We start from the raw sequence: 25,608 nt of genomic DNA on the forward strand, positions 1-25,608 counted from the left end.
TCATAAAGAATAAAGCTTGATTAAATAGTCAGAAGATAAAGTCCTGCATATACAAAGCACAAAATACAGTCTAATAGATACTTCACATGCTTAGGTTATTTCAACATAGTTCTTACATGAAACTTGAAGGAATTCTAATGTAAATAGGTGTTAAACTGTTCCTTTACTCTAAAACTTAACTATTCTTAACTTTTAATTCCTTAATCACTACACAACTTCACAATTCTAGAGAAGAGCGAAATTATTAATTTTTAAAATTACCCAGCAATTCCATTGCATCATCTTCATTATCAATATCTTCTTCTGTTACAGATGGTGTAGGGCTATGGATTGATTCGAAAGAATCTTGAGAAAGCATTGCTGCCAGTAACTTCTTATGCTGTTGCTGTTGCTGCTTTAATCCTTTAGTCTTGGGTTCCACCTTTAAACTTAAGAAATATTTAAATGTTAGCACTCCGTGATGAAGTTACTAACCAGTCATGGTAAGCAAAGAAAAATTTACAATTTTTCTATTATGATATACAAATATAGTTGCGCAACAAAATGTTCTCCAAGGAAACATATAGACTGCCTCTTTTTCAGACATACTTTGATACCTAACAACTTTTCAAAGCACTGTTGTATAGAGTTATGGCACATGGAAACTCCCACCCCATTTAATTAGATAGGAGTGTTAAATAGGTCATAAGTATGGAACTGTGTCAAGCACATTGCATTAATGCTTAATAATAATGATCATGTTGTTAAATAAACCAATTTATTAAATTTCTTTTCAGAAAAAAAATAATATATTTCTTGTTTGGGGACCACTTGCAGTACTCAGGGATTACTCCTAGAGGGGCTCCAGGGAGACCACATGTGGTACTAGTGATTGAACCTGAGTCAAGTGTGCAAGGTAAATGCCATACTTGCTGCATTATCATTCCAGCCCCAAAATTTATATTTTATATTGTAACTAAAAAAAAGATAACTCAAAATTCTAAATATTCCTCTACTTAAGGGACAATAGTTATGTGTTTTACAGCCCTAAGTTACTTTTATGCCATTAAGAATAAATAGTAGGGTGGAGTGATAGCACAGCAAGTAGGGTGTTTGCCTTGCACTCGGCTAAACCAGGTTTGATTCCCAGCATTCCATATGGTATCCCAGCACCACCAGGAGTAATTTCTGAGTGCAGAGCCAGGAGTAACCCTGTGCACCTCTGGGTGTGACCGCTCGAGCAAATCAATGAGCAATGGGATAACAGTGACAGTGACAGTAGCAAACAATCTTTATAAAAATGACAAAATAATGAATCTCCTTCACTGACCTAAAGTTTGTACTGATGCCATGTTAGTCGTACTATAGAAAAATGGAAGAGGTCATCCTAAAAACAATCATCTTTTCAAGAGCCTAGAATATAGTTTAGTCTATTGGCATCTAAGATAGTCAAATTATAATTTTACTACTACTTAAACTGGCAAAAACTACTAATGGAGTATAGATTGTGGTATCATTAAAACATTTCTCATTAAACTTGCATTTATCCAAATCAAATACAATCAAACCTGTGTGAGTTCTTGGTAAGAAGATTTTTAAAAACTTCTTGATTTGTTTTAGACAATAAAAAAGATAATCCTTTCTAACCCAGAGTTTACTGCAATTCTTGAAATCTAGTTCAGCTACGCATTTATTCTTTCTGGTGTAAAGAGATATCTGGGAAAGATTTCAGCACTTTCTTCATTTCACAAACAATGACTCAATGCTTAGATTAAAGATAGAAAAGACTGAAACTGAAAATAACTTTCAAAACAAATATTTATGAGAGATCTTCATGTATTGAGTTTCCTGGGAAGGAGTTTGACAAAGACTTCAAGAAAGATTCCCCTGTATTGAGTAAGAGGAAGTAAGAGTTCACTGAAGCTAGGAAGAAAGTAGACAAATTAACATTTGTAATAAATAGCTCTGAGATTATTATTGTGACTAATGGAAGCAAAATAAAAATTGACACTTTGCTATTTTACAATAAGACTCAAGATCTACCAATGAGTGAATATAAAGGTCTATTTGGTTTCAAAAGTCAGGTATTAAAAACAAAATTACATCAGCAGTTGAAATTGACTTGGCATTTCACAAAATAAAATAAATGGATTTTTAAAAATATTTCTCTTCAACTTATATAGAACTTTACTACTTGAATAATTTAAAGGTTATTTTTCATGGAAATTGAATCAATTTTCTATATGTCTGAAGTACATTAATGAATAATCTGAATTTCCTTCTTTCATTCAACTGCTAAGCAAAAGTAAAAAAAAAAGAAAGCATTTTATTGTAGAAATATAGTTTTCTCCTTGAGAAAGAGTACTGATTTTAAAATAAATTTAAAATAAAAATTAAAAAGTGACTGTGGCTATCTATGCATAGAAAAATTATTCTGAGTGATTAGTAAGTAACATGAATAAAAACATTTTTAACTACTGGCACATTTCAGTTCATATTTATTTAAATTTGTTTTTTACATTCTTGTGGAAGACTGCTTCACAGAATGCCTTTTTTAAAAATGAATTCAAAGAGGGGCTGGAGCGATAACCCAACGGGTAGAGAATTTTCCTTGCACGTGGCCGACCCGGGTTCGATTCCCAGTATCCCATATGGTCCCCTGAGCACTGCCAGGAGTAATTCCCGAGCAGAGCCAGGAGTAACCACTGTGCATCACTGGGTGTGACCCAAAAAGCAAAAAAAAAAAAAAAAAAATTAAAAGAGAAAATTTAAAACAGATACTGCCAAAAGAACATAAAAGGATAATAAAAGACTAATAGGGACACCTTCAAGCAACTAAATTAAATAAATAAAATAACCTAGAATATTACAAATTCTTAGAATCATATTATCCTTTAATTAGAAAATAAAATATATGAATCATAAATCCCCTAAGGATACAGTAAAATATCTGAATAGGTCAATTACAGGTAATTAAAATAATTATCCCAAAACAAAGACAAAGATCAGATGGCTTCACTGGTGAGTTTTACCTATTATCTAGACCCTTTACCTCTATTTATCCTTTAAAAATTAAGAGGAGAAAAATCTTCTAAATACTTTTTCTTTGTTTATATTTTATGTGCTTTAAATTTCAGTTTTCTTTTGGCCACTCAAGCAGAGCTCAGGAGGCTCAAACTTGTATATCAAATATTCATTGACCTTGAGGTCGAGTGATAGGACAGCAGGGAGGACGGTTGCCTTGCATGTGGCCACCCCAGTTTAATGCTCACCTTCCCATATGGTCCTCTAACCACTGCCAGGAGTAATTTCTGAGTGCAGAGCCAGGAGTAACCTCTGAGTATCTCTGGGTGTGAAGTGTGACCCAAAAAGCAAATATATATATATATATGAATATGAATACATGTATATGAATACATATATATATATGTATTCATTGACCACAGGTCATCTCCCAAACCCACCAAGCATTTTTTTACGAGATTTACATCACCTTCTTATGAAATACCTTTTGTGACAAAGGCATCACAAAATATGTACTATGAGAACTATGTGATAACTAAAACTATGAAGTGACAGTACAGTAGTATGGCTCTGTGTGCATTGAGCGGCCCGGGCTTGATCTCCAAAACCTGATCTGCTCCTCCGAGCCTGCTAGGAATGATCTTTGGGAGCAGAGTCACCACTAAGCCCTGAGTCACCTAACACTAGGTGTGGCCCGAAATTCAAACAACAACAACAAAATAAATCAGGAGGAGAAAGCCAAATAGTAAATTATTTCTTTTTTCAAAGTGCAAAATACATGATACAGTTATAAAGTTAAACAAAACCAACCTTTGAATTTCTGATTGCAGATCTGAGTTACTAGAGAGGACAAGGAATATTTTGGTGGTGGGTACAGTGTGGTAACATACATTTGAAGGGATGTGAAACTATACCACTAAAGCACTAATAGACTATCACCTCAAAAGTTGAAAGCAAATCTAAATACAAGCATTGTAACACTCTAATATTAAGAAAGTAAAATTAGTTTTAACCCTATGTTGTGTCCAACTTAATTTTCTATCTAAAGTTACTATACAAGTATCATTAAAAGCTATCTCATTAAAACCAAGCACTTGTATTTATTTTTCCCTAACCTTTACTGATTAGTAGCACTCAAAATATTACAAGAAATCTCAGCTGACCTTCCTGCAGGGCTTGAGCTACTGTCTTCACTTTCCCACTGTTCATTTTTACTTCTTGGAATTGGAGGCTGTAGCATTTCAGCAGCTAGTGGATCAGCATCATTCTCTTCTCGGCCAATCCATTCTCCAATCACACGGGGTCTCAGAAGAGAAGAATTAAATGCCAGTGTTTCCTAAACAGAAAAGAGTGCCCTGCTTTAGATGAATTTATTCTTATTCAGAGAATAACATGAAAGTGAATTTGTCTAGAGATTCCACTTCTTCCTAAAATTTAAATGCTAATTTTTGCTTTCTGAATTGTCTAATAACTTCAGTTCGCTTCAATCTCCACTAAATAACTTTTTGTATGAATTGTGCCGATTCCAGATGTTCAGTAAGAAAATGGATTCATGAGTGACAGTTTTGATAGGACTATGAAGGTTCCATGTGTATTTTCAGAAAGGATGAGCAGAAAGAGTATTTGTAACAGAGGGAAGAGTATGCTGCAAGGTTCACTCAGCAGAAAAGGTTGTTGTCAGGAGGAAATAGCAAGTGACTTCTCTGAAAGAAACAAGAGCCAGAGAAGAAGAGCTGATGTGTTCATGGCTTTCAATTGTGAAGCATTTTAGATTTCAGGGGATCTATCGAACACTGAAAGTGAGTTTACTATAGTAATTCAGAAATCCCTGCCATCTCTTTCTTTCCATAACTTAGATATAATATGGTGTGAAAAATTGTTTTAAATATTTAAGCTCATTAATAATTTAAAGTGGTACAGTGGCTAAAGTTATGTGTAATTGATGGGCATACCTTGGTAGAAAAAGGGTTAAATGGTGATATCTATTGCATAATAGAATTTTATTTAATAAACATGCATATATATGCTCATTCATCATTCACTAATTATTTATCTTTATTCATTTCACTTATTAAAATTGCTACAGGCAGTTATTGCTGCAGAAAACAGTAGTAAAACTAATGACTTAATGAATGCAAAGACCACAGGTAATTTTTTATTTCTTTTATTCCCACTTCTACGTATTTTCAATGGTCAATAAGAAATATGCATTGGCAATAGAATACTAAAATATATTTTAAAATATATACATCTTATAGATACGTTTTATTTATATTGAGACAAGTTATAATAAATGGTATTATATGAGCCTTTAGAAAGTGTTACAACATTTGGCACTAAATGAGTCAAAAAGAAGTTCCAAAATACATTTACTTAAAATTTGAGATAGAATATGATTGCAAATGGAGGGCTTATTAAATTTATTCAAAATACAAGGAGTTTTGTGGCGTAAGCAGATCTGCTGGGACTAAGACATGCTATCCACAGGAAGACTAGAGGAGTGGCAAAGCCAGGAGTGGAGACCTGCCACTTGTTCTGTTTCAAAATTTATATAACCAATACTTATCTGTGCACTGGGTTATTACAGAAATAGATGAAATAAGTTAAAAATATATGACTTATTAAAACATTCATATTTACTAATATGTTAATGAATTTTAGTCACTGTCACTGTCATCCCGTTGTTCATAGATTTGCTCCAGCAGGCACAAGTAACGTCTCCATTTTGAGACTATTGTTACTGATTTTGGCATATCGAATATGCCATGGGTAGCTTGCCAGGCTCTGCTGTGGGGGCGAGATACTCTCGGTAGCTTGCCGGGCTTTCCGAGAGGGGCGGGGGAATCGAACCTGGGTTGGCCGCATGCAAGTCATTTGCAAGCCCTGCCGCTGTGCTATCGCTCCAGCCCAATGAATTTTAGTAACTGAATGAATTGATACTGCATTTTGGGGAAAAAATGTAAGCATTTCTCCTATTTGCAATAAAAGTTCTATAGTTTTTAAAGTAACAGAAATACTACGTTATTGTTTATAATTTTAAAGATCATGTTTACATAATATTTTGTACAATGTTTTTACCACTTTTGTCTCTAGCAGCCATGCCAAATTTCAATATGTTTCAACCTGTAGAGATATCTTGGGCAATGTTCACCAAATACTGAAGGCTATACCTAAATGCTTCTTTTCTTTTTCAATTACATATTTGATGTCAAATTTTCAGTCAAATTTACACGTGAGAACAGACTGAATCCAGAAACAGGAAAATCAATCAATCTTCAATTAAACTAACTTTAAAACACAAATTAATGTAGTTCTCTCATACATGTCTCGATTTGGAGAAGAAAATGGTTTTCATGAAAATACTATTAATATATTATAACTCATATTTTAAAATAAATGGCCAAACTTGCACTTACTCATTTTCTAATTTTGGCAAATACTTCACCTATTTACTTATCCCCACCTGGCAATTATCATTGAATTATTCCCTCTATAGGTACACTTATCCAATCCATTAGCAAGTTCCATGGACATTATTATTATTAAAATATATTCCTAATCATATCACTTCTCAGAACTTTCACAACTGTCAGTCAATGCAACAAGGAACCATCAAAATTCTTGGCATCTTGAAACTGAGAGGGAAACAAAAATCACTTATGAAAGTTTCCAGTATAGCTATAAAAAAGTACAAATGTCTTTCCTATAATCATCACTAAATAGTATAGGCCTAATAAAAATAATTTACTAATGTGTTAAGAGCTTATATTTGCTAAATATATGTATATATATATAGTCAGTGACTAAACTAATTCAGTTTTCATTAACCAAATTCTGAAAATCTTAACTCAAAAGAATAGGTAATGTGAAATAGTCCATATAATAACTTTCATAAAATAAGTACACATCTTCAAAAGTTTTTAAACATTGTCATCAAATAAATTGTGCTTGAACAGTTTCTGTCTGATAATTTTCATATGCAGGATTAAAATGTAACTTGTATATTTTCTTTTCATTAGATTGATGGTTAAACTTACCTTATCAAGTTCATCTGAAAGTGCAATACCTGAGATTCAAGAGAAATAATAAATACTTAATATTCACCCCATTTTATACAGTCCTTTCAGCTAGTATTACATGTAAAATTACTGACAGAATGTTTTTACATTTTTATTTTATTTTTTAATCAATAACAAAATTGATTAAAAGCATTTGAAAAATTTTTACTATTGGTTTTTGGAGTGTGTATGTGGGGGGTGGGTATTGGGTGAGTATATGGACTATACTCCACAGTGCTCAGGAGTTACTTCTGGTTCTATACTCAGAAATGAACCCTCGCAGTGCTTGGGGAACCACATGTGATTTCAGGAACTTTATATCACATATGGTTCCCCAAAACAAAAGACAAGAACTTTACGTTCTGTACTATCTCCTTTGCCCAAAATAATTTTAATGAAACGAAGAAGGCATGGGTTCTAATACGAATCATTAATACTGAATAGCTAGGATATTTCTCCTAGAGCCTGGTAGAATATTCATAGCAATACTTTGAGATGAACAACTTTCAGGCATTTCAATACCTGTTAAATGTTACTACTTTATAAGATAATGTTTCTGAAGTTTATATAAACTGGGCAGTAGGGGTGAACAGAAATAACATGAGTAAATGTAATGGGTTGTTACAGTATGTTGTAAGACAGGAGGCCCATGTCTTAATTATGAGACTCAATGCAAATTGGAGTTTACGGTCTTCCTAAAAGTAAAACTGAAACCTTAAAGGAAATAGTAGTCTATTAAAGCAGTCAAAGACATTTATCTTATGGTACCCATGATGACCCATGCAGAAGTGGGTTTACTAGAAGACATAGAGAAAAGCAGTTCTTTCAAAAACTAAACTTCCCTTCTAGATGAAGAAGCAAGAGCTCCCAAGGCATGTCAGAGTTTTCACTGACTTCAATGCAGTGAAAACAATCTGAATAGTTTTCACCTGTGTCCTTCAACTGTATCCTTCAATTTATGTAAATCTCCAAAGAGATCTCAGGAGTAATACAAATTTATTCAAAAACGCAGTTATCATTACTGTGATTTTTGACTTGTATGACAAAAAAACCTATCTATATTCACCAAGATTTGAATCTTCTCGGGCAGCAGTCTTAGAATCATCCGTTCACTATAAGAAATGGAAGAGGAACTTTTCTTAAATCTCTACAGTACTTAGTCAGTCTAATGCACTGCATGAGAATTGTGTATGAAATGCATATGGTAGGAAATAGAACTTGTATTTCTCTAAAATCCTTCTCTATTGGGAAAAAATCCCAATGGAATTAAAATTTAGACACAAGTTTTCCAAATACTTTCTGTTTTAAAAAGCTGGTTTTTTATTAATAATTTTATTTATTTTTTTTGTTTTTTGTTTTTTTTAATTAATAATTTTAATGTATTGGTTATTTATACATTTGTTTACTGTTAATTTTTATTTGAAATACAAATTTGTTTTAACCTTTAAAATAGAACAAGAATATATAGCAGAGAACTATCAATTTTGTGCTAGAATTGAGCCAAAGCAGCTAATAGCAACCAATTCTACACTTTTCCTAACTCTGCACCTTCCTTACCAACTCCTCATTCATTCAGTAATGTCATATTGATACCTTGAAATGAGCCATACTGAGAATCTTGACACCCATCAAATTTTCAAATGCTACAAATTCTGCTTAATTCTTAGAGTCAGTGTACCAGTAAGCAATTGAATACAATTGATAAGGTTAAAGTAATGATATGTATAACTACCAGACATATCAACAAGTGGAAATTTGTTTATATTCCACACCTACCAGTAGCAATTTGTTAGTTAAAATAGTTTTTAGACAAGCAGTTAAATTTTAGAGCAAGTGTAATTGTTGCCAATTGAAGAACTGAAGGATTCTATTTTTTATTTTTACCCTAGAAAAAGAGTGAGCAAAAATTTGTTTATAATAAGGCTAACTCATAAATACTTTAAGCACTGCAAGTCACAGATAGCCTATGTTGGATTATTTGTCTATATTTTTATTTTTTAAGAAACATCTCCGCAAAATGTAAGTCATGCTTAATTCATGGGCCACAAAACAGGCTACAGGTTAGTTTTGATTCATGAGTCAAAACTGATAAATCCTCCCCTAGAAATTTGGGCAAATTTTTACCAAATTATTATTCCAAGAACCACCAGGAGTAATCCTGAGCAACAAGCAGTGAGGAGCTTCTGAGAATCACCAGATGTGACCTACAATAAAACAAATTTAGAAATCCAGAACACTGATGTCACCAGCAAAAAATAAATAAAAACCAGTCAGGAGTTTTGGCCATGTTGGCATCTAGCTTGGTAGTATTCTGCAAGGAAGCAGCTTTAATAGTGTCCCACAAGTCATTCCTGTCCCCTGGGGTACTCCACCTCTTTTATGAATAGAGCTATACTGTCCACTAGGGCAGCTACAAGACTTAAAGAGGTACTGAGCATTTGAAAGAGGGCTACTCCTAATTTAAATGGGTTCCAAGCGTAAAATATGCAGTGTATTTTGTGGTTGTTTTTTTTTAAAAAAATTTTATTGAATCACTGTGAGATAGTTACAAGCTTTCATGTTTGGGTTACAATCTCACAATGATCAAACACCCATCCCTCCACCAGTGCACATTCCTCACCACCAATATCCCGATATGCCCCCCTTTCCCACCCTCCCCCTGCCTCTAAGGCAGACAATATTCCCCATACTCTTTCTCTATTTTGGGGCATTATAGTTTGCAACACAGACACTGAGAAGTCATCATGTTTGGTCCATTATCTACTTTTGGCATGCATCTCCCATCCCAACAGGTTCCTCTAGCCATCATTTTCTTATTGATCCCTTCTCTATCCCATCTACCTTCTCCTCTCCACTCATGAAGCAGTCTTCCGGCTATGGGGCAGTCTCCCAGGCCCTTGTATCTATGGTCCTTGGGAGTCAGCCTCATGTGATGCTACTCACACTCCACAAATGAGTGCAGTCCCTCTATGTCTGTCCCTCTCTTTCTGACTCATTTCACTTAGCATGATACTCTCCATGTTTATCCATTTTTAAGCAAATTTCATGACTTCATCTCTCCTAACAGCTGCATAGTATTCCACTGTGTAGATGTACCAAAGTTTCTTTAACCAGTAATCTGTTTTAGGGCACTCAGGTTGTTTCCATATTTTTGGCTATTGTGAACAGTGCTGCAATGAATATATAGGTACAGATATCATTTCTACTGTGCTCTTTTGCATCCTCGGGATATATTCCCAGATGTGTTATTGCAGGGTCATATGGAAGCTCAATTTCTAGTTTTTGAAGGACTGTCCATATTGTTTTCCAGAAAGGCTGGACCAGTCAGCATTCTCACCAACAGTAAAGGAGCATCCCTTTTCCCCCACATCCATGCCAGCACTGGTTGCTTTTGTTCTTTTGAATGTGTGCCAGTCTCTGTGGTGTGAGATGATATCTCATGGTTGTTTTGATTTGCATCTGCCTGATGACTAGTGATGTGGAGCATTTTTTCATGTGCCTTTGGGCCATTTGTATTTCTTTTTTGAGGAAACTTTTGTTCATTTCTTCTCCCCTTTTTTTTGATGGGGTTGGAGTTTTTTCCTTATACAATTCACAAGTATCTTGTATATCCTAGATATTAATCCCATATCATATGGGTATTGGGTAAATATTCTTTTCTATTCTGTGGGCTCTTTCTGTATTTTGGTCACTGTTTCTTTTGAAATGCAGAAGCTCTTAGTTTGATGTAGCCCTATTTGTTTATTTTTGCTTTCACTTGCATGGTCAGTGCTGTTTCGTCCTTAAAGATGCTTTTAGCTTCAATGTCATGGAGAGTTCTTATGCAGTGTATTTTGAAGACTAAGTTAAGGAATGGAAAACAGCCCATTAATTTCCCTTCATCAATAACTTTAAGTGTTGATTGTATGTTACATATGTACTGGGGTAAAGAAAATATGTTACAATTAAAAAACTAATTTTTCTTTGATTACTTAACTTTTAAACTTTTAAAATTCCATATCTTGATTGGCCTCCTGTTTTATTACCTTTTATTTCATCTCCTCCTTTGCTCACCATAAAGAACTTCTATATTTAATCTTCTGAGAAAGGTGCAATATATTCATTTCAACTTGCTAGATGTACTACCCCATCCTCCACTGAAACCACTTATGTTCTCTTCAGCCTCAAAATAGTGTACTCTGATTACCAGTCCTCACATCCATTTTCTTGACTTTATCCCCAATTACATTCTTTGGTAATTTTTCTATAATCTTCTCTCTCCTGTTTCTATATGTTCTTTCTATTTGTTTCCTTCGTTTAACATAAAATGTCATTACATATATACAAAGACACAAACATTTTTTTTCTATTTAGCAGTGTTGCTGCCACCCAAACACACACACATACATCACTATAAAAAAAAACTCAAAGGTCCTTCATCAATGCCATTCCACATATACTCCACAAGGATCTCATCTGCGTCAACAGGGGGCAAGCTGACAAACACTGAAAAGACTGGACAATACCTGACATAATGAAGAAAAGGACTAATGAACTAATGGCACTAATGGATGATAATGAAAGCCTTGGACAGACACCGGGTGCTAAGATCTCTGGAATCTCAAAGATGAGTATTCCAAAGAAACGATAATTAGAGTCTTGGACAAACTGAGTAAAATAATAGAGAGTTCCAACAAGGACAGAGTAAATCTGAGAAAAATTCAATCATAAGTATTAAGGGCAAAGTAAGAGAATTTAAATATATATACATGTATATATATATGTATATATGTATATATATACATATATATATATCACAAAACACTCAGCAGTGAAGAATCCTGGCTGGCAGGCACCACAACACCAGAGAATGCTCCGGACCCCAGACCGAGCCAATAACACTGGGGTGCCCCAGATGGACCAGGTGCAGTCTCCCCACCTTCTACAGATGGAATCCCAGCGACCGTGAGCTTCTACAAACATGGCTCTGGTATGTGGGGACCAGGAATATTTCTCCAAATCTTTCCTGATATACAAAGAAATGCTCAGGAACGGCTCCTCTGCCCCTGAACAGCCATGATCCCAGAGGCACACAAGCCAATCTTGGAATGCATTGGCTGCTGGCAGAAATGCTCCTGGACTGTGAACAAAGCAAAGGCCCTGTGCCACCCTGGGAGGAGAAGGGTTTTTGTCCCTCGGCCTTTTCCTTTATATGGCAGCATGGCGACCGCCACCTTTCAGAGCCAATTGGACAGAGAGGTAGGAGCTTGCAGTGATGAGGCACATGGGAAATCTTGAGATGGGGGCGCGGAACCGGCTCTGCCCCCCACCCAGGTGAGACCGTGAGCGACCGCCGACAAACTACTCCTCTGCTCCTGAATGGCCATGATTCCAGGGCACACAAACCAATCTCAGAATGCAGCGGCTGCTGGCAGAAATACCTCTGGACTTAATTACTAAAATACCAGAATTCCAAAACAGTGGCCGCATGACATCATATGCTCTTCATTATCAGCAACAGCAAACAAATTATCTAATGATGCCTTTTCAGCAGGTCTGATTGGTGAGGGAAATTTCAAATAAGAATAGTGGGTTTTCTGTCAAAAATTGAATGTAATCAAAGTAAAGAGAAAGTAAAGTGAAAATCATCTACCACACAAGCAGAGTGGGGGGTGAGATAGGGGGTATACTGGGATTCTTGGTGGTGGAACATGTGCACTGGTTAAGGGCTGGGTGCTTGGTCATTGTATAACTGAGACTTAAACCTGAAAGCTTTATAACTGTTCTCACAATGATTCAATTTAAAAAAATGCAATAAAGGGAATGAGCAGTCAAATTAGAGAAGCAGAGGAACAAACCAGTATACAAAAGACAAAATTCATTAAAGCATACATAAAACAAAAGACATGGGCCCGAGCAATAATCAGAGGTCAACATGCTCGCCTTCCACGTGGCCCATCCCAGTTCAATCCAAGCACTCCACATGGTCCCCCATGCATCAAAAGGAATGAACCCTGAGCAAAGAGCTAGAAATAAGCCTTTGAGCATCACCAGGTGTATTCCCTATCTGCCAAAAGAAGGAATAAAAGAACAAAGAAAGATGAAAAAATACCAGAAAACTACGGGATATCCCAAAAAGAACAACATCAAAAATTATAGGGACCCAGGAAGGGAAAAAGAAAGATGTACAGAAAGTTTTGGTTCGATCTCGAGCATCCCATTTGGTCTCTGGAGTGGAGCCACCAAATGCAGAGCCAGGAGTGATCCTTGAGTATTGCCTAATATGATCCAGAAATTTTAAAAAAATTAGAGCAGATATTTCAAATGAAACCCATCAGGTAAGATGGGAATATTGTGATATATCCAACACACAGAATGAAATAGGTAAAAATGCTTATTTCAACTAGCCTACCATTCAAATATGAACGTTCAACACAAAACTATACAGACAAATATCAAATAAAGAATTTCCTGGTCACTAAACCACAACTGTAAGACATACTGAATGTTTGCAAATAAAAAAATAATAAAAAACCCAAACTCTAACCACGGATACATCCATCACCCTTATAAAAATATAATTTTATTTAATGTGAATCACTTGATCAAAAGGCACAGAGTAGCTGCATGGATCTATAAATGGAATCAACATTCTGTTCATTACAGTAGAATATACAACAGAATGACTCACACGAACCATCATAAAATCACACGGGGTCAAAGTGAAAGGCTGGAAAATAATCAGACAGGCAAACTATAGGCTAAACAAGGTATGAAAAACCAGAGTTAACATAGACCAAAAAAACAAAAAGACAAAATGAAAGGCAATAAAAAGCAGAAGTGGACATTACATAATGATCAAAGAAAACTTAATACTCATTAGCACGCATGCACAAATGAAAAACCACAGAAATATGTAAAACAACTGCAAGTAGGTTATTAAAAATAAAACACACTAATGAGTGATTAATAAAGATATGAGACAGGTGAAAGGAGGAAAGAAGATGGCAGGAGTGCGGCCACAGCTCTCAGTGGTCTGCACAGCGGGGCTGATGGGGGGTCATAAAACTTCTGCGTGAAGGACCATAAGTGGCCTTTAAATATTTCCTCTAGAAAAGACTGGCTTTAAGTGGAACCAAACTGGCGCCTGTGGTGGAGCGCTGGCCAGAGTGGAACATGTGGAGGTGGCAGTGGTGCCAGCCCAGGCTCAGAGCTGATGGGGCTCCTGGAGCTGCACAGTGGCCGAGTGGCAGCAATTCAGCGTGGATGAACAGGCCCTTGGAGTCCAGCATGGCACTACCACGGAGCGCGGGACCTGCAGTGGAGGGAGAGGACGCCCGGGTTCCCGCCATGGGAGGTGGCTCAGGTGACTCAAGGCGTCCCCTCTACCATTTCCTCCCCAGACTAGCCCACGTGGCCAGTGTACCACAGCATATTAAGGAGGAAAACCTCCCTGAGTGCCAACCGAGGGAGACCGAGAACCCTGAGCAGGTTCTGCCGGACTGGTGTGCTGTGGTCCACCCAGAGTGTCAGAGCCACAAACAGCAGCACTGACCTCGGTCCTGGTCCCTGCCAGGGCCATGCTGCCACTGCCACTGGGGCCTAGAGGGCACAGCACCATTGGCAGGTCAACTTCTTTGGCTGCATCCGACGAGCCTGTTCATCCATGCTGAACTGGCCAGGAGGGGGTGAGGCATCAGCAGCCTGATGAAGCCCTCGGCCTTCTGGACACCCCAAAATTTGCATTGTGCCTCTGCCAGACTCCAACAACTCCGGACCAAGTTTTCTGAGAAATTAAAATTGCCAAAAGTTAGGTATTTGGGAACCATGCCAACAAACCACCTCCAGCTGAGCCATATGAGCTCATTTATCTAGAGGCCCATGAATAAATCTCGAACAAGATCAAAAGCCACAGTTAATCTTGGACTTGCTCAAGGATTAACAGACCAGGGTAGATTTGAGGGGGGTGGGTTTGCCTGGTGCCTACCCAAGCAGAGCCTTGGAGTTGCTTGCTTCCACAATCTAAATCCCTGTCATGCCTTTGGCTGCATGTCACAGTCTTGGGACAAACCTCACCTATATATAAAACTGCTGAAAATTTGGGTATATGGGCTTTTGTAATTGATGTCCCCAGGCTTTCTCTAAGTCAGAATGGGCTACCTCCCCCCACCTCCCTTTACCTCTGGAAGCCCCAGCAGTCATGCCCACCCCAAAGCTGCTACCCTATTAAAACAAAAAAAGCTACTCCATATGTACCTACCCAATAAAAATACTGATGCCCTGAATAAACACTATGGTTTCTTACATCTGTACTGCAAACCATAATGTGCAAATGGAGAAAAAGAGAAAGAAGAAAGATGCCTGCCATAGAGGTAGGCAGGAGAAGGGGGGCTTAGGGGTTATTGGGAGGGAAACTGAAGACATTGGTGGTGGGAAATGTACACTAGTGTAGGAATGGATGTTGGAACATTGTATGACTGAAGCTTAATTGTGAACAATTCTGTAATGGTTTATCTCATGGTGATTCAATTAAAAAATAGCAGTTATTTTTTTTAATATATGAGCTACCAGAACATATGGGACATAGCAAAAGTTGTACTACAAGGGACATTTAAAGAATGGGACATAGCAAAAGTTGTACTACAAGGGACATTTAAAGAACCACATGCATTGAAAAGAAAATGTAAAATTAAATTCTTGAACCTTACACCACAGTAAACTAGAAAAAGAAAAATAACTCTGATAATCAGGAATATTGACCTGAAATTTTCCCAGGTCAAAGGGATGCCAAAGTAAGTAAAAAGAAAAATAATAAAAAGACAAGCAGAAATAACCAATATGGAAACCAAACATGTAATGCATAAGATCAATGTAACCAAGAGTTTAGTTTTTGTTTGTTTGTTTGTTTGTTTTGGTTTTTGGGTCACACCTGGCAATGCACAGGGGTTACTCCTGGCTCATGCACTTAGGAATTACTCCTGGCTGTGCTCAGGGGACCATATGGGATGCCTAGAATCGAACCCAGGTTGTCCGCGTGCAAGGCAAACACCCTACCCACTGTGCTATTGCTCCAGCCCCGAGAGTTTAGATTTTTAAAGAATAAAAAGGATTTGCAAATCCCTGATGAAACTAACAAATAACAAAAGAGAGAAACCTCTGATAAATATTAGGAATGAAAGAGAAGAAATTACAACAGACACAACATAAATAAAAAAGATCACAGGAGATTACTATGAACAACTTTATGCCACTATGTTGAAGAATATAGAAGAAATGTTTAATTTCTAGAATCTTTCACCCTCCTAAAATCAAGTTAGGTTGAAGTGAAAAACTTGAGTATACTTATCACTACCAAGGAGATCATGACTGTTATCAAAAATATGATAATGAACAAAAGTCATGGGTCTGTTGGGTTCATTATTAAGCTTTATCAAACCTCCAGAGAGAAACTTCCTACCTATTTTTCTCAAGTTCTCCACAAAAGCTGAAAAAACATACATCTCTCTATACTTTCTATGACATTAATATTACTTTGATACAAAAAGACAGAGACATTAGTAAAGCAGAAAAAAATAGTTCACTATCCCAAATGAACATCAATGCCAAGATCCTAAAATCTAAGTGAGTCAAAAAGAATTGATACATTAAACATATCACATGTGGTAATCGAGTGAGATCAGATCCAAGAATGCAACAATGGCTCATGCTGTGAAGCAATTAATGTTCTACACTACTTGAGTAACAGAAAGGACCAAAATTATGTTATTGTCTACAAAAATGCAGAAATCATTTGACACATTCAACACCCATTCATGATAAAAAAAATATGGGGATGGAGGAACCATATATAACTATTTTACAGGCCATATAGTATAAACCTACAGCTCTTATCATTATTAATGACAAAAAACAAAAAGCCTTTCCTTTAAGTGAGGCACAAGACAAAGATTTCCACTTTCACTGCTACTATTGAACACAGTATTAGAAGTCCTTGCCTCAGCAATTAGGCAAGAAATAAATCAAAGAAATTAATATTAGTTAAATAAAAAAAAGAAAAAAAAGTCAAACTCTCTAACTGATGATAGTTTGACTTTTTCTCTTCTTTTTTTGTACAAAAGGAACACTAAATTGTACACAAAGAATATTGTACACAAAAAATACCACAGACCACTGAAATACTCATAGAAATAAATTTATACAAGAAAGTTGTAGGCTGAAAAATTTAGGAACAGAAAACTCTTTTATTCTTTGCATAAACAATGGTGTACAAGAAAAATAAATTTTTAATGATTCTATTTCAACTGTGTAAAACACTCAAAATATCTAGGAATATTTAACAGAGGAGTAGAAAGACCAATTTGTGAAAATTATAAATTACTCCTGAAGAAATAAGACACAGAAAATGGAAACCTATACTCTGTTTATGGTTTGGAAGAATCATCATTGTTGAAATGATCATCTTACAAAAGCAATTTAGAGAAGCAACACAGTCCCCATCAACTACTCAGAGCATTTTTCAAGGACATATAATAAACTATAAAACTCCCAGAAAAGTCAAAGCAATTCTGAGAAGAAATATATGAAACATTGCATTCCCAGACTTTTAATCCATACTTCAAAGCTATTTTAATCAAAACTACAACAAAATAAGACTCTCAGATAAGTGGTATAGAATTGAAAATCCAGAGATAAACATATGGACAGTGAATTTATGACAAAGGCTTGGGTTCATGAAGTGAAGAAGGCAATCCTCTTTAACGCACTCTGCTGGGGAAAGAAGATGGTCACATAAAAAAAATAAAATCAGAGCCCTATATCATCCAATACACAAAAGTCAACTGGAAATGGATTAAAGACCTTGATATCAAACTTGTTTCTGTAACATAGATTGAGGAAAGCAGTACGGACTCTTCAAGATTTTTATTGATCACACCCCACTGGCAAAGAAAATAAAAGCAAAATAAACAAAAGACGTCTAAAATTTAAAAACGTTATAGTGACTGGCGGAAATAAAAAGTTTGTACGCCATACATCTGACAAAGGACTACTATCTAAGACATGTACAGAACTCTCAATTTAAAACTGATTTTGAAAATAGGGAAGAGATGAGCATATATTTCATCAATGGTTACATAAAGATGGTCAATAGGTATGTGAGAAATATTAATTACTGGTGATCATGGACTGGAGTGATAGCACAGCGGGTAGGGCATTTGCCTTGCACATGGCCATCCCAGGTTCATGGGATTACTCCATCCCTCTCAGAGAGCCTGGCAAGCTACCTGTGGCATATTCGATATGCCAAAAACAGTAACGAGTCTCACAATGGAGACATTACTGGTGCCTGGGTGCCTGCTCCAGCAAATTAACGAACAACGGGACAACAGTGCTACAGTGCTACTGGTGATCAGAGGAAAAATACAAATTGAAATGGCAGGGAGATATTTCACCTAAAATCAGCAAGAATTCTTTATATCAAAAAGCTGGGAAATAAGTAGAATTGGCAGGGATGAAACTCTGGCAAAATGGCAAAGTGGCAAAAATGACTCTCATTCATTGCTCCTGGGACTGTTAATTAGTTCAGTCTCCTTGGAAAATGGTTGAGAGACTCTTCAAGAAATTAAGAATAGAGTTTTCATATGACACAGCAATTGTACTACTCGGCATCTACCCCCAAGAACATTAAATCATTAGTTTGAAAGGACATTTGCACAGTTATTTTGATCATAGCTTTAAATAAAGCTATATGAAAGATGCAAGATATAATATACAAGATAAAAAAGAAACTGTCCAAGAACAAATAAGTATCTGAAGAAACTGCTATGGAATATAACTCAGATCTGAGAATAGATGATGAAATTGTGCAGTTTGCTGCAAGTTTAATGGAACTGCAGGAATTCATGTAAAGAGAAGAAAACCCAAAGGAAAAAGACAAATCCCAGGTTATCTTTCTCATATGTGAATATAAAGAAACAAAGAAGGGCACTAGACAATCCCTAGGTAAAACAAATACTAAGATATTGTCAAAAAAAACTGGTGTCTTTGAATACGGACGTAGGATGAGGTGAAGGACTGCATGATTATGGGTGGAGGAATTTTTACTCTGGTGGTGACTTGGTATGGATGCACTTCAAATATAAAACACTAGTAGCACTGTAGCACTGTCGTCTCGTTGTTCTTCATTTTGCTTGAGCGGGCACCAGTAATGTCTCCATTGTGAGACTTGTTACTGTTTTTGGCATATCGAATAGCTTACCAGTCTCTGCCGTGCGGGCGGGATACTCTCGGTAGTTTGCCAGGCTCTCTGAGAGAGACAGAGGAATCAAACCCGGGTCGGCTGCATGCAAGGCAAATGCCCTACCCTCTGTGCTATCACTCCAGTCCATGTAAAAGCTCTAGTCAGTGCTTTCACATGAACTCTAATCAGTTCACTGAATCTGGATGAACCAACAATACTAATTCTTGGCAATACTGATTCTAAGGCAATATCACTGCCTTAGATTCTAACACTGTACTTTGAGTTAACTGGAGAAAAAAGATAAAAAAAACTTATGAGCACAGGTAAAAGTAACTCTATTCCTCAAACCATTTCTATATGTATCTAGGGTATACAAGCTAGACAATTCTACATTAATAGAGGTTAAAAAGGGAAGAATATTCCTAGCATGTTTGAGAGAAGATGAATAAGATTTGGAAACCAATAATGAACAGTAAAGGATAAGAGTAGAGTCTAGAAGCATTCCAGTTTGGGTTAATCATGATTAAGCCAAAGAATGCAAATGAAAGTTTACATCTGGAGAGAGTGATAAGATATGATCCATTCACACATATTTATGTATAGATATATATCATACACATATACATTATACTGAGTTTAACATAGAAGTGGCATATCCAACTGGATATATGCTCTAGGGATTTTTTTCATATAACAAATTGGATGAACAAAATATCATAGGAATAAAATCTATGTGAAATGGTGCATATTGAAACCAAAGGGAATCAAATGATGGTGAAGCCCTAGAAAACAACGGGAATCAAAAAATTTAATGAAATACAGATTAAAAGACAATATTAAAATGATAAGAACAGAAACTGGAGATATAGTATAGCAAGTAAGGCACTTGTCTTACATGATGTCAACCAGGTTCACTTCCTAACACTGTACATGGTCCCTGAGCACTGCCAAATGTGAGTTTTGAGCACAGATGCAGGAGTAAGTTCTGAGAAATGCTGGATGTGACCCCAAAACAAAACAACAAGGAAAAAATCTCCCGGATTAGTTCTATTAGATGAGGGCTGTATGTTTTCCATTCACTTTCACAATATGGTCCCAATAAGTTACCATAGTGAGAAAAATTTCACTTGACTCCAGATACAGTGATATAACCACAGTGAGGAGTGAAAGAAAGGTGAAGGAAACAATGATTCTAACAATTCCTCTGGAAATTTAAGAAGATATTCTGAGGCTAAAGAAACTTCAATTCTGTGTGTTTAAGTCAGTTAAAACTGTGGTGAAATATAGGAGTCACCATCCAGTAGCCATGTTTAAACAGCCCAAATTTGATATACTGCAAATTAAAATTCATAACAGTCTGTAAGGAGAATGTGGAAAATACAAAGTCTCTCTGTAACAAATTTATAGGATTATAAGCCAAACTGATAATTGTTTTGATATATTAGGTTGAATAAAATACCTTGTAAATTAATTGTATAGATTTATTTGGAATTTTTTCAAATTGCGCATATTTAAATTGCATAAAAATATACAGGACGCTCATTTTATATTCTTATTGAGCAGAGCTTAGCTGGAAGGTGTTGAAATCTGATTAGAATAAAAAATGATTAAACTAATAACATTGGTGACAGACTAAATTCTAAACTGTTCACAAATTACACATATAGGCAATCTGTTCCACTAGAGTCTATATGAGTCCAGTAAAATGTAACAGCACATTACTTCCTTTAATAAGTTGTCAAATAGTTGGATATATTGAAAGAGATTGATTATCTTGAGTGTCCCTGATCCAAGTGAGTTCTTTAAAAGAAGAGCTGAAAAAAGAAGGTGAAGTTTCAGGGGCCACAGAAATAGCACAGAGGCAAGATGCTTTGCCTTGCATGTGTGGCCAACCTACGTTCTATTTCTGCACCACATATGATCCCCTGAGACTAACCAGAATGATTCCTGAGCACAGAGCTGGAAGCATGCTCTTAGCACAACCAGGTTTGCCTCCCCAAAACAAAAATAATAAATACATAATAAAAATGAAACTTAAAATGCATATAATGTGTGTGTTTGATGTACAAACATGGTATCTGAAAATTTACGCAAAAATTAGTCATATTTTTCAATTATATTTTGTTTAACTCATGATAGTATATGAATTGAGAGCTTTAGCAGAACTGCAGGTGCTGCCCTAACAAGTCAGTTGTCATATTAATAACATGAGGTTCTGTTCATGAACATAATATACTGACAAGATTCACTTTGCCATTGTTTATTGTGAAAGTAAATCAGGTCAAATGACAAGAATTCCCAAATCTCAAGCAGAGTTTGTGCTAATGACAAAATAATATCCTATCTTAACCATAAAGTGAACTTTCAAAAAGAATCCTGGAAAAGTATTTAAAAAATGCCTCCAGTGAGTTATGAATAGATAGGAGAAGTAATCTCTATATCTCATATCTAATGCAATAAAATTGATTATATAATTATAATATTAGTGCATATATATTATATGTTATGATATATTACATATATGTCCACTCCCAAGTTTAACTGCATGGCAAATCATGAAACTAGTAAAAACTATTAACACACTTATATGATAAAATCCACCAGAATTTACTAATGTTCTAACTACTTTCATTTAGCATTTTTCATAAGCCATGGCACATAAAAGGTTATCTTTATGTCAGCCCCTGCCTATTTTAAAATTGAGAGATATTTAGGGATCATAATAAAGAATAAATACTTCTAACTTAATACTGACACCATAAAGTTTCTGTGAACTGCATTTATCAAATCAGTGTATCTGATTGCCTACTCTCATAACACTACTATCAAAAGTTTTTTAAACTTGAGATGCATCTTTTTGAACTTTTGCACCATCAGAAGAAAGAGACAGAACCATATCTTTCTGCTTTGGATACAAGACAGCTAAGACTCAGAAGGTTGAATGATATGCCTGATATGGTACAGCAAATCCTCCTACCAGGTTCCTAGATCACAGAATCACTGCATTATCAAAATTCTGTGTTATAAAGCACTTCACTAGGCTATGAAAGCATTTTAGGAAGATTTATATCCTTATAAGTTTAGAAATAGTAAAACTAAAAAAGGCTGTGTGGGTCACCCTGCAGAAATGCTGCAATTGTCTGGAACATGCCAAGGGAAGCTCTGGTTGTGTCTGTGTGTGTGCTTGTGTGTGTGATTATCCCTATAGATGCACATTAAGATAACATAAAACAAAGAAATTAAAAAGAGAAGGTGAGTATTATATCATTAGGTGCATTTTTTGTTTTCAGTGACAATCCATGTGAGAGACAGACATTGAGTATCACGGTGGGGTAGAGGTGGGATAGCCTTGGTGCCTCAAATATTCGATAACCAGTCTTCTCACAAATCTCTAATATGGAAGACCACAAAAGGGTGTAATATGCAAGACCAATCTTTGTTTCAAATCTCAATCTCATGCACTAATCTCCCATGGAATTATAATGAGGATGATGTTAGAAATGGTTTACTGGCAATGGTAATGAATGATTCTGTTTTAATACTTGTTAGGAATTCCAATTATAATCAAGTAAGTGAACTTACTTCGAGAGAGATTCTCAAGGGCTTTTCCCAGTTTCTTGCTCTCTTGAAGGATGTGGTTCAATTCATCAAAATCACGGTTTTCTGTTTTATTCCGCCAGTTCCACTTATGATGCTCTACTGACCTTGGCACTACGTTTAAAAAAAATGATTGTCATAAGTGTGTGCTACATAATGATACAAAGTTACTTTTCATCACCATGTGAAAGATTGATCTATGATGAATGTACAGGGTAAAATATTTGTCTTGAGATGGTAGTATTGTGAGCAAATAGAAGTTATAAAGTTGTGTTTTAGGAAAAAATGTAACTGAATAAGTAAAAGAAGTATAACATTGTCTATGAAGAAGAAAACTCTAGTCCCGTTGATGGTCGATTTTCTTGAGCGGTATCAGTAACGTCTCCATTTGTCCTCGCTCTGAGATTTTAGAAGCCTCTCTTTACTCATCCTTCCCAATGGTGCCGCACTGGAGGCTCTTTCAGGGTCAGGGGAATGAGATCCATCATTGTTACTGTTTTTGGCATATAAGTACACCATGGGGAGCTTGCCAGGCTCTCCCATGCCTGCAGGAAACTCTCAGTAGCTTGCCAGGTTCTCTGAGAGGGAGAACTAGGCTATAAGATGTCAGGCTTCCAGGAGCTTGGTTTTATAGTCTCTGAATATTGGCCATTGATGGGATTACATGGCTCGGGGGCAGTCCCTGGGTGTGACCACCTAGCTACAGGAAAATGGGGGATCTGGGCGGAAGAGGCCCAGACCCCATCCAAGCAGGCTTGGAAATCTCAGCTCTGGGTCCCGCACACCTGGATTCCTCTGCCAGTTCTTTCATGTGTGAGGCTCATCTGAACGTGTGGAGAGGGGCCTTGAGCATGGCTGTGGCTGGGTTCCGAAGGTCTCTGACTGCCGGGACTCTGCTCAGGGCAGGGAGGAAAACTCAACCCACCCCCTCAGAGGGGCTCCAGTGAAGACAGCCAGGCGAGGGGGCAAGAGACTCTGCATCGCTCTCTGTGCAAAATACTTATCTTTCAATTGGGGAAGACATATAAAGTATATTTTTATGATGAGAGGTGAAAGTAATCATAAAGTAATAAATAGTGCACTTATTAATAAATATATTAAGATATACTTGGAATTTTCTAAGAGAAGAGAAGACTGAATACGTGTGAATTTATTTACCTTTAGATATTCCCCATATTTTATACTCTGGTTTCTCTTCAGATCGCAGATATTCCCCATATTCCCATAAAATTTACACAGGAGAAAGTATTTTTTTCATTGAAATTTAGTTGAACAAAGAGAGATGATACTAGTAGGCAAGACACTGCGATATGTTTGAAGACAAAAACGAAGTGATGAGTGACTAACTGAATTTAGTAACACACAGAGTCACTACACATAGGCCCTAAAGAGAAAGAGCAAGTTAAGTACTAAGTGGTAAAAAAACTGAAAGCCTTCCCTCTAAGATCAAGCATAAGGCTGGGATGTTGAATTTCTCCACTTTAATTCCACAGCATACAGGCAAGAAAAAGAATCCTAAGTGTAAATAATGAATTTGAACAGAAACCATGTGTATGAAATATACACAGAAGATATACACAGAAGACCCTAAGGAAACCACTAAAATTATCGGAAATAATAAATCTATATAGCAAAGTAGCAGGTTACAAAATCAGCATGCAAAAATCTTGCATTTCTATGAACAATGAACTAGAAAAGAAATACATTTTTAAAATTATTATGTTGGGACCTAAAGGACTGGAGCGATAGCACAGTGGTTAGGGCATTTGCCTTGCACACAGCCAACCTGGGTTCAATTCCTCCGTCCCTCTCGGAGAGCCCGGCAAGCTACTGAGAGTACCTGGCCCACATGGCAGAGCCTGGATATGCTAAAAACAGTAACAACAAGTCTCACAATGGAGACGTTACAGGTGTCACTGGAGCAAATCCATAAACAACGGGATGACAGTGACAGTGGGACCTACAACATTAATTACCTAGGACTCAATGATTATTTTTTTATAAAAAGAGTGACTAGAGAAATAGCTCAGTGGGTAGAGCACACTCTTTGCATGTGGGAGATCTGGGATATTTCCTTAACGCTTCTGAGAGTCCCCCAAGAACTACCAGAAGCAACCTCCAAATACATCTAGGACCAGAGGTCGAGACATGAACAGCTCTTGAGCATGGCCAGATGAGACTCAAAAACCAAACAAGCATCTGGATGAAATGAGGAGAGGAATGGATTCTGCAGCTAGAAAAAGTTTCAGGGTAAAGGAGAAAAAAGGTCAAGGGCAAGGCAGAGAAACTGGCAAATGAACTGAGCTTCACTGGAAAATGATATTTATTCAAGTGGAAAAGAGGAGAGAAAGGAAGAACGTGTACCAGCACCCACAGCATAAACGAGTATGGAATGTTCTGGAAAATCCCAAGAATGTCTCTGGTTTTGTCCCCATGGGACAATAAATAAATATATATGTATGCCATAGTTAATATTCTCAACGCTTTTATGCAGAACATCTGCAATGATGGTGAGATACTGTCTCATATCTTGACCTGCTCAAAGCATTTTAATTGCCCAAGTAAAACAAACAAAAATGAACTGAAAGGCGTTTTCTTCATGGCTTCCAATTTCCTTACAAATCCCAGTGGCTTGCCAATATTTCCCAATACGAAAATGACAGAATTGTAGTCCAATGAACTGAATAAAGGGGAGCTGTGCAAGTTGAGATCTCTGTGTCTTGGACTTCTCTT

The 25,608-nt window shown here is 36.5% G+C and overlaps 1 protein-coding gene across 1 annotated transcript in view; it reads right to left on the reverse strand.

Annotated features, from left to right (window-relative positions):
• C2H8orf34 (chromosome 2 C8orf34 homolog) overlaps positions 1-25,608 on the reverse strand; it is a 317,534-nt gene that overhangs the window by 209,716 nt on the left and 82,210 nt on the right. Inside the window, exons 4-7 of the mRNA XM_055127065.1 lie at positions 22,861-22,989; positions 7,041-7,069; positions 4,167-4,339; positions 262-428 (exon numbers count right to left, since the gene is read on the reverse strand). Coding sequence (XP_054983040.1) covers positions 262-428; positions 4,167-4,339; positions 7,041-7,069; positions 22,861-22,989 — 498 coding nt within the window. The remainder of the gene's footprint in view (positions 1-261; positions 429-4,166; positions 4,340-7,040; positions 7,070-22,860; positions 22,990-25,608) is intronic.

This window comes from Sorex araneus, chromosome 2 (assembly GCF_027595985.1).
Source record: "Sorex araneus isolate mSorAra2 chromosome 2, mSorAra2.pri, whole genome shotgun sequence".
NCBI lineage: Eukaryota > Metazoa > Chordata > Mammalia > Eulipotyphla > Soricidae > Sorex > Sorex araneus.